The sequence below is a fragment of the Podarcis tiliguerta genome (assembly GCF_965153285.1).
Source record: "Podarcis tiliguerta genome assembly, chromosome: 12".
Lineage (NCBI taxonomy): Eukaryota > Metazoa > Chordata > Lepidosauria > Squamata > Lacertidae > Podarcis > Podarcis tiliguerta.
This window is the reverse complement of record NC_139545.1, coordinates 33,054,531-33,069,144: the sequence shown is the minus strand read 5'-3', so window position 1 is coordinate 33,069,144 and position 14,614 is coordinate 33,054,531. Positions and strand designations below refer to the sequence as shown.

Sequence of the window (14,614 nt, the reverse complement as noted above, 5' to 3'; positions counted from 1 at the left end):
TCTCACAATGAAACCACAATTCACCTTGCATATCTTCAATTTTACCTCGCATATTTATCTTCTGATATCAAAAGTACTTTGATCCAACTATTTGCATAAAAGTGGAAACATGGCAGTGGGAACAAATGCAAGCTACTTTTAGAGAATTCTCAATGGAGCAAAATGTCTCCAAAAACATAACATTTTCTGTAGCTTAATACATGCAGAGATACAAATGGACCTCTAGCGAACTTAATATGAATCACTGGCCCGTGCATTAACAAAGATGTACAAACATTTGTTGGCTTAAACTAAAGGCTTAGGAAAAACGAGACACCTAACAGCTTTATCCTATAAGGGAATGTGTCAAACGGCAAAGGGAACTGACTGCGTAGAGCACTAAGTAGCAAACTGCCATATGTGGCATAGATAGTGGTACCACATATCTACTCAGAAGTCCAATGGACAGAGGATTGTAGCCTAAGGCTGCAATCCTACGCACAGTTACCTAGAAGTAAGCCGCGTTGAACTGAGTGGGACTTAAGTGGAAGTAGATAGGCATTGGATCGGGTTGTATTGAAGGTGTTCTTTCTCCTTTCTGAACCACTAAAATTCCTGCAGATGATCATGACCTTATGTGGCTCTTTTTGCAAGACAATTAAGAATATGGGCCAGCACCACAGCAATCAGTCTCTCACCCATGTCCTATACATTTCACCACCAATCAACAACATGGGGCACATCCTAAGGAAAATGTACTCCATAAGGGGTGTTACAGTGACATTAGGGGTCTGTGAGGAGTTATGGAATTGGATAAATTTGATATAAGGCTGTTTTGTGGATCAGCCCAACGGTCTTTGCAACATGAAATTTTCCCCTGAACAATAATCTAGGATCTTACTTTAAAGGAAGATTTTGTGATGGCAAGACATTTGTCCTCTTAGCTTTCAGACCCAAGCGTTCAAAGCCCTCCTGTTTGTAACAGATTCGCCACCTAGCAATGTAAAGGGAAGAATACTTACCGGATCCTTTTTTACCAGGTTTCGATCAGACACTACTGCAATGAGGTGGGCGAGTGTAAACACAGAGTTAAGAACATAAGAAAGAAACAAATTCTTGTGCAGTGTTATCCTTTGACAGCTGAGGCTCCTGAAAGATACGCACCACAAATTGTAAATTAGTGTTTTGATTCTTATGTCACTTTTTAACAAGCACATGCTGGCAAGTTTTTTTCTGAAGAATGCAATCTGGCAACAAGCAGTTGGAAACCCATGGCTGGCAATGAACCCATGGGAGCCAAACACTTTGCTTAAAGATGCATGCTTTCCAAATCACACTTAAAAGGACCTCTCAAACCTGCTTTCTGTCTGAGCCCTATAGGCTCAAACTGTACACCACAGGCAGAAAGGTGCCCCGATACCAAGTGACATTTTTGTGTACATACAAATTGCAAACAGCAAATGAGGAGATGTTCTTCAGAACACTTAGATGGAAATTACATAATGCAGTAGGAATGGGTAATCAACTAAGCAAGGAATTTTAACCTGGAATTTCCCTGGATGTCAGGGAGATTTGTATTCATATTCTGCATGGTTTTTATTCCTTCTTGGATCCCACAAGAATGAGAGACTTATTTCCTGCTTGATTGTGGCCAACATAATCAAGGAAGTGACCTATTTTTCAAGATTTCCACACTCCAAAGCCAAAATTTTACTTGAACTAATCACAAATTATTGTGTCATTAAATCACTAGACTCATTGACACAGAGAACAGCAGTGCTATTGTATGTTTGAACTGGCCACCAGTAGTTGGGATAGTAGAAAAACAAAAAAAGCTCCTACATGTATACTTGAATGTGGACAAAGTGATAGAATTGCTTACATTGAATTTCACCTGCTATTTTGTTGCCCATTCATCCCAGTGTGAAGAGTTCCTTCTGAAGTTCTTTACAACCTGCATTGGAAGTTGCTAGCCTAAATAATTTAGGGTACCCACCCTGTCCCACCCAACTTGGCAACTCACTGCTCAATCCTGATTGCAGATCCTTCAGTACACTAAATAAATGCTGCTGACCTCCTTCCATTATGACTATTTAATTCTACCCCCTCTTTCCTATTTTTGTAAATAGACTATTGGGGCACATACCCATGTCCTTTCTTATTCATGCTCAGGCCATTCATTTCTGTTTCTGTAATGACTGCAGAAAGCATGAACAGGAATATACCAGAAGTGGTTCACCAGGTGGGAGGAAATGTAACACTAGCTTCTGAGCAGGTGAATTGCAGTTGCTTACCAAAAGGTGGAGAGACACAGGCAAGTCTGGAATGTACAAATATCCAGACTATTATTCTCACAAACTGTGAAGCAAGTTTCATCAGAGGAGCAAACTCAGCAGACAAGCAGTGAGCCACCTTTTAGCCCAATGATCAAAATAAGCCCCATGTTTAGGACTGTATGCTGTTTGGGGAGGCAGTAAAATAATGTTGTTGTTGTTGTTGTTGTTGAAGAAAACATTAAGAAGAAAACACCATGCCTGCAACCATGGGTGAGTAGCCCCTGAACACTGCAGTGAATTTTCCCCTCCTCAAATCACTGAAATGCTCCACACAAATTAGATACCTGCAGATAGGCTAGTGAATTTGGAGGAGACATTTTTATTTAGCCCTCATTTGGAGCAGGAGAGAATTATTTAAGAATAATAAACTGAAGCACTATAACAGCATTCCATGTTGTGCACGAATGGAATGGCCGGTTGCATCTGTACATCACACAAAACCATGGTTTAGTGAAACAGAACTGAGACTTTTGGGCTCATGTGCTCTCCCCTCTCTTCCTCTTTTGCAGCTGGGAGGAGGATTTTGGCAGCGTTTAATTTCAGTTTCCTTGAATCTTGGCTTGTTGTGTCTGTTGGAACAAGGAAGAGCAATTCATTCCAAACCAGTAAGCTTCATAACAAATTATTTCAGAATGGATTATTTTGAAACTAATCATTGTTAGGAATAAAACACGATTCCTGATCCAGGCAGCATGGCAAACTGAGATTCAGAGAAACTGAAAAGAAACACTGTCAAAGTCCTCCTACCAGACTTGCAAGAGAAGGAGGTATGGGGAGCGGGGGAAGTTCTAGGTTCATTGTGTCTCCATTCTGCATGTGCAGTTTACAACAGGTAAGATAATTTATTTGAGCTAGACATATGTAACCTGGAAGTATGTCCTACAGAGTACAGTGGGATTTACTTCCAAGTAAACATGCACAGGGTGGCGCTGTAGATCTACTTTGGTAAGGAAAGCAGTAGGCAATCTTCAGTTACACAGAATAGCACATCAGAATTTATCTGTTTTGAATTTTTTTGCATAATTTCAGGTACGCATGGTGCTGTACCTTCAGTGAGATGGAACAAAATGGAATTTGAATAAGGTTATTTCTAGTCACTGTAGGCTGATGAGCGAATTGTTGCATTGCATGGAACTGAGGATGACTGGTTGCTGTCGTTGAAGAAAGAAGTCATTGAAGAAAAGAAAGAAAAGAATACTTACTTGAAATGGAAGAAGATTCCCAAGGAAATCAACAGGGAGGTTATAGACAAAGCATGTCCTACTATAGTCATATAGTAAAGGATGAATACCATCTGAAATTTAAAGAGAAGCAACAAATGGCAATATTTTTGTTTGCTTAGACATCCTTTTGCGACATAGATATTAGATATGTATATTCTCATTTGAAAAATGCTAAAGTTGACGTCCCTCCATGTGTTGAAGATTTAAATGTACATAGGTTTAGTTAAAGTGCTATAAGGCCATATGTAGTCATGGGTCAGGAAGAAAACATCCCTTCATATTCATTTCTGAGCATTATCCCATCATGAATTGTTATAGAATTCTATAACATTTTGGAAGGAAATGGATCAAAACATACAAACTTTATATTACTAAAATAAACCCCTATAGTATGGTACTGATAGCTATAAGCACGGTACGCTTTTGAAGGATGATGTGGCTCATCATGAAGCCCAGTGAACCGAGGAAAATGCTTCCTGCTTCACTCAAGGTACTTTGGGGGCAGTGCGGATGCCTGACAACTACTGGGACTCTAGTTATTCTTCATATAACCATGTTGAAGCTGGAAGAATTTGTTTCAGCCACTCATTGAAACAAAATAATTAAAATTATTTTTCTACAAAGGGATCGCTCTCTTTCTTTCTTTCTCTCTCCCTCCCCCCCCCCCCTGGATAAATTGCAGTTGGTTTCAGATGCCTAGACTACTTTGATGCTCTACTGCACATCATTTCTATTTTATTTGTCTCTGCATTTAGGATAAATGATTGCCAGAGTTCTCACCGAGAATAGAATATCATTACTTCTTCTTACAAAGGGATACAGATTCCATTAGAATATTAAAAGCCATATTTATCAATCTAATTAGACTTTTCCACAGAATTATGTGCTGAGTATTAGGCCACAGCTGGGTCTAAATGTCACAAACAAAATGGAAAAGTCCTCTAACCAAAAGCAGCCTACAAGTTTACAGAATGGGGAAAAAAGTGGGCCCCTGTTATGGGTCTACTCAACTGGTCTACTCAACAGCTGAAATAAGCCAGATAAGCAATTTGATCTTCAGTTGCAAAATGGCAGCACAGAGCTGTATGGCCATGTTGCTTTGGTAAACAACGTTGTTTTAATTTGCAGGAAAATGTGCAGCATCAGTGCCAATGTGACAAGAGATTATTTTGATCGGGTGTGTAAATTTACCATCTCTTATCGTAGGGATTGCAAAGTTGAGAAATGGGCTACATTACAAAACAACCCCCCTCCCCACACCCGGCATATACCAAAGCTGAGAAAAATAGAGTGGGCTTGCTCAAAACCCTCTCTGCCGGGATACTATAGGGATTTGCCCTTGGCATCCACAATTAAGTACCCACTTTAATTTTAAACAATAGCTACCTAGTGCGTAGAATGTGTCCCTGAGGCCTATGTCATCTGAAACATAGGGAAGGGGCTAGCACTATTTTATATTGCATCCTAAATTGTAGGCAGCAAATGTGTAGGAGTCAAATTTGGATAGTGGCAGCCGTTGCATCAAACTTTAGAAGCTTACCTTACGCTTTTCATTTGTGAAAGAATTGCACCGTGTATAGTTGGACCAGGTACGATTACTTTCAGGATGCCGGAACCAGGTTCCAGTCTTGTCACAGTATTTTGTTGCTGTTTCTGTGAATTAAAAAGGCAAGAGTTTGTAATTCATACCAGAACCCTACGCCCAGACACCAAACCATGTTAGCTCTGGCACATTTCAATAATTTTAGGTGATATTTAAAATAAAGCCGATCTATTTATTCCTTTTCTTCGATTTTTGATTTTATAAATAGTGTATTAATTTTCAAGAAAAAGATAAGCATTAACTATACAATTGATTTAGCCCCTTCCCACCTCCCCCCCCAAAAACCCCCCCAGAAGACTAATGTGTCAAATTGTCCCATAAATCTATATGTGTAGGTTGCTGGGTGCCAGACATCAGGACGTCCATTTGAGTATTTTATAAAGGGGTGCCATATTTCATCTGTATCGGATATGTCATTCAAGGCATGGAATATCTTAGTTAGTTTCTCAGATAAAGCAATTGTCCATACGTTCTGTTTCCGCCTTGTGATATATAGGCAATCAAATCTTTTCATTTTTTGCTATAGGTAATTGTGCTGCTGCCAAAAGAAAAGAGACAAGTTCCTTGTCTAATAATTTGGGTATCTTTGAAGATTGTTAATAAACCTAGGCATAGATGACATCTTGGTTCTTGATTTTGCTTATTTCTGTAAAGACCCTTTCCCAAAATGGTTGCACTAATTCACATGTCCATCACATATGAAAAGTTGTGCCAATTACTTTGCACCCTATCCAGCATGCCGAAGAGGATACTTTATCTATATAACTAAGTCTTACAAGTGTTAAATGCCATCTATATATTAACTTAAAAGAATTAAGAGGAGGTGGGTGAGGAAATACGGTGCTGGGAGGGGGTGGAATTATTCTCACAATACCGGATGTTGAAAGCTATTGAAGCAGATAAGGCCTGTTTCTGCATAAAGGAACTATATAATATAACCTTAGAAATAAGTATTTAATAACCATAGTAACAAGCACCGTATGAAATTGTAAGGTAGATGGGTCCCGATTTCCCTCAGAAATCATAATATGCAATTGACATTTGAGTTTAATACATATAATGTAGGCAATGAATGCATCCCGAATACTAAGCCACTCCATTTGATTCCCCAGGACTATTTATTAAAATAGTCGGAACTATTTATTAAAATACTCCCAGAACAGAAATTCATCTAGTATTTTTTTGCTCCGTAGGCACACAGAACAAGGCCCAGAGCTCTGGTGGGCTAGTGTTCTTGGAAAAGTTTTTGGTATATAACATTTAAATAGTATTTAATATTTAATATTTTTAAATTTGCTTTTTTGGTTGATAATCTGCGTTAACTGCTGGCGGTTTTATAGGGCTGAGATCTGTATTATGACTATGTGTCTTGTATACCTAACCAAGCAGAAAATATAAGACGTATGGCTTAACAATTATAGTGCTAGACTAGAATTGAGAAGACCTAGGTTCAAGTTGCAACTGGCACATGAAGCTTACTCAGTGACCATGAGCCTGTCACTCTCTCTTAGCTTAACCAATCTTAATAGGAAAGGAAAACCATCAACATCACTTGGAGCTCCTTGGAGTTGAGGGAGGATGCAAGCATAATAAACGAATAAATAAAAGAAATAAATGAAATGCATTGGGTTATTTTCTAGGAAATTTATGAGTGCGGGTGGGGTGGAAGTGTGTAACTTTAATAGCTTTTAAAAGTGGTTCTTTACACTCTCATAATTTCATGAGTCTAAGTATTTACGTAGCTTTGCTAATCTTTACAGATCACATCGATTTCAAAGAGGAATTGTTAGAGCAGCATATTGCAACACCACACATAACACTATCCAGCAGTCACACCAACTAACTTAACTATTCTTTATTCTTTATTTTATTTTTTAACCAACTAACCTATTAAGAGCAGTTCAAGTTTTGGCAGAATTGTTTGATTCTATCCCCCCCCCCCCGACTATATCCATCTAAAAATCGGGTTGGTTTCATTTCATTTTCATGACCGTATCCTCTGCTTTTAACGAAAGAAGCGAGCCAAAAACTGAGGGAGACGTGTTCTCTTCCTATGACCAGGAACACAACTTTATATAGAAACACTTGGAATAAGCACACTCCAAGCAGTCCAAAGGAAAAGTCTTTTGGATTAACTACAGCTTCAGCACAACAGCTCTGCGGATCCAGTGTTCAAATGCGAATACGTGCCCAAGCAAAACACAAGAAATGAAAAGAACATTGTCTTTCGACTGCCTATCAATTTAACTTGCAGATCATCCTAGACTTGCTTTCCTCCTATCTCCTCCATCGCATCTGTTGCCAGATACTATCTAGGGCTGGAAAGCATCTGAAGTCTTAAACAGAGATTAAAGGTGACTATGTGATAGAACAGAATGTACCAACATTTCACCTAAATGTCCTTGCGCTGTTATCCAAGGGATCATTACATTAACAACATATATTTTTTCTCTTCCAATGGCTGGAGAGGTATATTGCTCCAGCCACTTTGAAAATGCCTGTGACTCCAGGGGGTGGGTGGAGGAGGGAGGGAGAAAATCTTTGGTCTAGTAATTATGAAGCCTAAGCAGTATATCTCTTTTCCCCAGACCCTATTCAACAAGTCTGTCTCACTGGCAATGAGCAAGGATAATCAATCAGAGGAAATTTTTCCTGACAACCCTCTGCTCTGTAGCACTATAATAAGGAGCTATATGATAACTTTAACTGCCTCAGTATGGAAGATTTGTCCCAATACACTGTGTAGAAAGGAAGTCTGGTGGGGGCAGTATGTGCATTTGTATTAGACTGTCTACTTCTAATATTGTTGTTGTTTCTTCTGTGGGAAAGGAGGTCGTGGGTCTATGCCAGGACTAGGCAATAAAGGGCATGATGTTGCAGCCTTCAACTATGACTGCTTTGGGAGTAAAGGGACCCCTGACTGTTAGGTCCTGCTGCGGACGACTCTGGGGTTGCGGCACTCGTCTTGCTTTACTGGCCGAGGGAGCCGGCGTACAGCTTCCAGGTCATGTGGCCAGCATGAAAAAGCTGCTTCTGGTGAACCAGAGCAGCGCACAGAAATGCCGTTTACCTTCCTGTCGGAGCGGTGCCTATTTATCTACTTGCACTTTGATGTGCTTTTGAACTGCTAGGTTGGCAGGAGCAGGGACCGAGCAACGGGAGCTCACCTTGTTGTGGGGATTCGAACCGCCAACCTTCTGATCAGCAAGTCCTAGGCTCTGTGGTTTAACCCACAGCGCCACCCGTGTCCCTGATAATGCCCCTAGATCTCACTAATTTAACACATAGCACATCCAAGCTATGATGGAGAATGCCCTGAAAAGTTGTTAGTTATGAAAAGCAGGAAACCATAGAAACACACATCCTGAAATCTATGATTTTTCCCCCAGAGCACGAACAAATTGAAGTTGAAGACCTGTGTATCCGTACCTAACACATTTCTTCGGTACAGTGAAGCCTGCACCATCAAGCGATGCCCACCTCCATCAGCAAGGACTGGCTTGCCGTCAACTTCAAGTTTCCCCAATTCACCCACTTTTGATTAAATCTTCCAGTGAAGATTAGTCACCTGTGAAGTCCATTTCTAGCTATACGCTAACTTGCCCAACAACTGTGATCTGTGCCTGTGAAACCTGATAAACTGACCTGCAGAGAAGTCTCTCCATTTGAAACAAAAGTTAATGAGCAGGCCAGGGAGGGAAGGGAAGAGTGCCAAATGGAGAAAATGCAGGGGGACAGAGAACACATGTGTGCACATGGGCATGGAAAAGTGTAAGGTGTTGAAAAATGCTTTGTAATTGATAAATGCATAATCTAAATAATCTAGATTCTAGATTCCCAGAATCTAAATAAGTGTTACTAAACTAAAAAGAAGGACAATGCTGACAATTATCTAAAACAAATATCTATCTATCTATCTATCTATCTATCTATCTATCTAATCAATCATCTATCTATCATCATCATCTATCATCTATCATGTATCTATCATCTATTCATCCACAGGTGTGTATGGGGAGTTAGGGATGGGAATCTTGTGTTCAGTTCTCTACATTTCTACACGTTTCCTTTTTTTAAGTCCTCATGAAAACTTGTCAATATTTTAGTGCTAATTTCTTCTAATATATACATTTTTATGTGCAATTTTGCCTAATATTCTTATATTTGCAAAACCATTTCCCCATACATAATACATTATGCATTTTCACTAATATACACATTCCTGTATGCATACCTTACCACAGTACATGCATTTTTGTATACAGTGGACCCTCAGGTTACGTTACCTTCAGGTAACGTAATTTTCGGGTTGTGAATGCGGCAAACCCGGAAGTGGCCAATTGTCTAGAAGGTACCATATTTGCTGCCCAGCTCTACAGAACTGCTAATAATCAAAATCCTTGATTTCATTTCTTTTTGGTCATAGTATTCCTGCTCCCTCCAAGCTGGCATTTCAGGCTACGTCAGTGGAGGCATAGATGTTCCCACACACGTATGCTGGTGTATCTCCCACTGAATGTGAGGCCCCAGATAGAACAACCCAGTAGCATCACTGAAAAACCATACAGACTTTCCCCTTGCAATGCTAATTTCAGATTGGCATATCTGGCTGACCTCTATCTATCTATCTATCTATCTATCCATCTTTTGTTCAAGGAGCTCAGGGTGGCATACGTGTTTCTCTTCCCATTTTATCCCCAGAACAACCCAGTGAGGTCGGTTAGAGCTAAGAGACTGTGACTAGCCCAAAGTCGCCCAGTTAATCTCAGCAGGGATTTTAACCCTGGTCTCCCAGGTCCTAGTCTAACACTCTAACCACTACTCCATACTCTCACTCTTTCTTTTTTTTTACACATCTATCTGTCCACACCCACATGTTTGTCAAAGGTTCCAGAATCTATGTAATTGGTTATATGTATCTCAATGAATGACTCATGGAGCAATATGGGGAAATAGGCATCTGTGACTTAATAAAGTGCTTTTCTTTTTCTTTTTTGCTTCTGTTCTTCCAAGAACTTTTTAAAAATCTGTCTTGGACTGTAAAATATAGGAGAGAGACCCTGGGAATAACGACATGCATTTTACCAAAATGAACCAGCTCTTTAGCAGCTGCTGTTCAGATCACTACGCCTAAAAATGGAATGATTATAAAAAGCAGGCCAGCATATAAAAACAAACAGTGCCACTTCCATTATGCTGGTTTCAAGGGATAAGTCAGACAATATATTATAAAGCAAAGGAATCTGCCCAGGCACCGAGTTGGTAGGCAGGCATCTCAGGAAAGCTATGAATATATGTAAATTACAGTCATACCTTGGAAGTCGAATAGAATCTATTCCAGAAGTCCGTTTGATTTCCAAAACATTCGAAAACCAAAGCGTGGCTTCTAATTGGCTGCAAGAAGCTCCTGCAGCCAACTGGAAGCCGCGGAAGCCCCATCAGACATTCAGCTTGCAAAAAAAGTTCAAAAACTGGAACACTCACTTCCGGGTTTGTGACGTTCGGGAGCCAATTGGTTCAGGAACCAAGGCGTTTGAGATCCAAGGTAAGACTGTATTATAGTCCATTTTTTAAAGTTATAACACCACCGTTATTTTGGATAGCATTCACCTTTCACTTTCAAACACTAAACATATTCTGCATTCAATGAAGACAAAAGTAGACACTCTACCAGTTGGATCAAAGTCTGGGAAATAATCAGGGCAATTTTGATCAGCAAATTCTCCAGCAGGTGTGTCATCCCAACAAAGCCATCCATCCCATGTCCGGTTGCAGAATAGTCCTAGAAATCCAGAAAGAACCAAGCTGTATTATTTAAAGGTGGTGGTGGTGGTGGTGAAACCACTGGCCTTCTCTTTTTTCTTTCTTTGTTAAATCTTTGTAAGATTCACAGAAACTTCTTGTGCTGCTAGTGTTTTTAAACTTGGAAGTACCATATTACTCATTGGTACTTCTCACATTGTGTCCTGCCTTTTCTCCAAAAAGGTTAGGATAGCACCTGTGGGGATTACCTGTTTTTTATCCTCTCTACAACCCTGCGAGGTAGTTAGACTGCAAGAATATGACTTGGTCACAGCTAATTTCATCCTTAGAGCAATCTCACGAGGTGGTTAGGCTGAAAGACAAGTTCACGCTGGAACCTTTGGGGCTGAGTCCACTTCATCAGATGCACGAAAGCTTAGAGGTGTAGATATGCATGTTGTATCTATGGCTGTAACTTCAAAGGTGTTGGGATTAAAGCTACAACACTTGCAATAAGTTACATGACCCAGTTGGGGGTGACAGAGAGAAAGGCAATCTATTATTCCCTCACAGATTCCTCCTTAGTAATGGCTTATTGACATTTTAATTGCTTTTGGGGGGGTTTCCTTCTTTCTGTTCCACGTTCCGATAGTTCATAGCATGTGTTAGTGGTAGCCTCTGGACTCCATGCTGTCTTCATGTGAACTTACTATAATTAATATGCTTTAGGTTTCTTTATCTTTTCAACCAGCTGCCTTATCAGACTACCGTATTTACTCAAAGGTAATGCACACCTTTTTTGGCCAAATTATGTCGCGAAAATTAGGGTGCACATTAGATTTGATGGCACATTTACACTCACCAGCAAATACTTTTTTGGTTTCAAGGTTTTGAAAATCGAGGTGCGCATTAGATTCGACGGTGCATTTGATTCACGTAGATAGGGTATTTATTTCTGCATTCTGCTGTGATATATACAAACTCCAACAAAACGGAGACTCTAACATGAAACCCAATTCATCAAGAAGCTCAGCGCTATCACCTGTGGCTTGAATCGTGACAAAGGTTTTTGTTTTTTTATTACATTATATGTGTCAAGAAGCTTACCAATGTAAGGATTGCCATGTTATCATCATCAGCACCTGCTTTTGTGAATGACCACTGTGAATAATGTAAATAATGTGGTCTTTCAATGAAGGATGGTATATAAAAAAACAAAATAAAATCAATGCCACTGCCTGTATTTTCTGCATATAATTTCCTTCAACCCCCTTCTCTCAACCATGTTACATAATTATTCTGTAACTTGGGGTAATACTTCATGCATCTGATGAAGTTGACCCTACTCCTTTAAAGATTATTCCATAATAAAATCTATTAGTTTTCAAGGTGCCACAAAGCTCTTTGTTGTTTTTATTGCAGCAAACTCAGCTCCCTCTCTGAAAGGGAACATAACAGTCAGAATAATGGCTGCTTGTAGATTTTAGGCGATGACAAAAAGTACAGAAACTTGGCAATGATTAAGGAAGAAAATTGAACTTCTCTGCTTGTAGACAAGCAAACATTCCAAGGCAGATACTGTTGTACTTGAAAACAACAATATTTTTTTTAAAAAACTTTGTAGTTGTGTTAAGTTTTCCCTTTTCCAAGTGCATTTTTCTCATTAGGTGTAAGAATATGATTTCCCCTTAGAAACACAGAGGTTCTAAAATATTTGCTCAGATTATTAATAAATCCTAACAGCATTTCAATAACAGCACTGCGGTTTCGAATCTAACAATACCCTTCCCCAGAAAATAATCTTTCTTTTCAACAAATACTCAGTTTTCACTCTACTTTGGGGATATATTTTCTATGAGATGAAATCAGTGGGAAAGATCAGCAGGAGAACCCACCTGCAATGAAAACACGGCAGGGTGGGATGCATTAGAGGTCTTGTTTTTAATTTTGCAAACATTTGCCATTCTGTAAAATGAGAAACAGTTGCATTTTTCAATACACTATACCAAGTTTCTCACCCAGGGGAAATAAGTATTTGTCCCTCCCCTCCCCTGAATATTATTCTTGTTTTATGAAAAAGAGTAAACCAAGGTTTATTTCTATATAATGTTATTTTGGGAAGGAATTACCTTCTTATTTGTTATCCCCCGTTATTTGTCTCATTAAAATAATCACTGTTTTTCTGACGCTTCCTCCCGCCCCCCATCCGGCAACGTCTCTTCAGTTTAGTTTTATGCAATGCAGTCTTGACGGTGGCGTTTGAAATTGACAGTGATGTAATAAAACTAAATGGTCACTTCTAGTTACACAGAATTCATTCTCTGGCTCAAAATGCACTGAGCATTTAAAACAGTATCAAACCCAGCCAGATGGGTGGGGTATAAATAATAAATTATTATTATAAAAAAAATTATAATGGCCTTCCCCCCAAACACCCTGGGGCCTGTAGTTTGTCGAGAATGCTGGGAGTTTTTGGGGGATCCCTATTCTCCTCCCAGAGCTAAAATTCTCAGAGTTGCTTTGAAAGATTGGGATTGATTGTTCAACAATAGTGGGAACTCTAGCTCTGTGAGGGGAATGTGAAGGTAGTATCTCTATTCTACACAAACCAAATGGAAACAAGTCTCTTATATTCAGTGGTATTTACTTCTAAGAAACTGACTTGCTGTCAAGCCCTTAGTGTGAGAGCGGGGATATGACTGACATGGTCAAGCTCAAAGGCCTTCTTTTGGCATATGTGCACAATTAAAGTGCCCAAAGACAGCACACTTCTTGCGGTTCCTTTTTTTCACATGCCTCAGAATAATCAGAAATGCAGTTTTCCCTGAGGTAGTCTGATGTTGCCTGAAGCAGATTGGCTGCTATCCCTTCAAGATGCCGAGGCATTTTATTTTATTGTTGCAATCTGCTGAGCGGGGTTAAAACTTGCTATGAGGAAGCTTTTAATTAAAGGCACAGTAGTCCTTTCATTCCTGCCCACATTCAACAAACTTTGCATGTCCACCCACAGCAAGGTAAGCGCTGCAGTTGCATTTTCTTTCTTTTTTTTAAAAAAGACCCTGTCACAACTCAGGTCTGAGGGGAAAAAAACCACAGAAAACACAGGAATGTAATGATCTGGCAAGTTTGCCACCCATGTTCTCTGTAAAACATGGTGAACTAATGATGTCAACGCCTTAAAAGGCTAGTGAAGAAGCAAGAGCCAGCAGACAACTTGGTTTTGAAGACGTCTTGCTTCACTGGATGTATCCAGCTCAATTCCAAAATTAAGTTCTCGGAGGTGTGGTAGGAAAGCTATTGCAAATCTCTCTCCCCTCCCCTCCCCCCATTTTGGAAGCTGATATATCCATTTGCTTTTGTGGGTATTCACACAGGTTATTTTTCTGTTTTTTCATGGCAGTATTTCAGATATGAATTAAAATAATTTTAAAGCACCTGTCTTTTCCTTACCTTTTTTCTTGTAAGGAGGCTGCCTGTTCATCCTCTCATAGCATTTGAACTGGGAATCTACTATCTTCTGACGTATTGCTGAATGTTCAGTTTCTATAGGCTCTAATGTGGGATCAGTATAACTTACAGTAGAAGAGAGACTTGGAGCCATTCTCTGTGCAAAGAGGAAAAACTGTTAATGGATGCGAGTAAAACCAGGAGAGCAACATCAAAAACACGAGGTGCCCATCATTCTTACTTTTATCTCATTGTATACTTAAATGTTGCTATGGAGATTTTGA

At 39.6% G+C, this 14,614-nt stretch overlaps 1 protein-coding gene across 6 annotated transcripts in view; it reads right to left on the bottom strand.

The window, feature by feature from the left end:
• The window catches only part of CALCR (calcitonin receptor), a 141,810-nt gene that overhangs the window by 48,755 nt on the left and 78,441 nt on the right, over positions 1–14,614 (bottom strand). For all 6 annotated transcript variants that reach the window (XM_083405468.1, XM_083405467.1, XM_083405472.1 and 3 more), the window contains exons 3-7: positions 14,334–14,487; positions 10,813–10,923; positions 5,079–5,191; positions 3,518–3,609; positions 1,002–1,128 (exon numbers count right to left, since the gene is read on the bottom strand). In XM_083405468.1, coding sequence (XP_083261594.1) covers positions 1,002–1,128; positions 3,518–3,609; positions 5,079–5,191; positions 10,813–10,923; positions 14,334–14,487 — 597 coding nt within the window. The remainder of the gene's footprint in view (positions 1–1,001; positions 1,129–3,517; positions 3,610–5,078; positions 5,192–10,812; positions 10,924–14,333; positions 14,488–14,614) is intronic.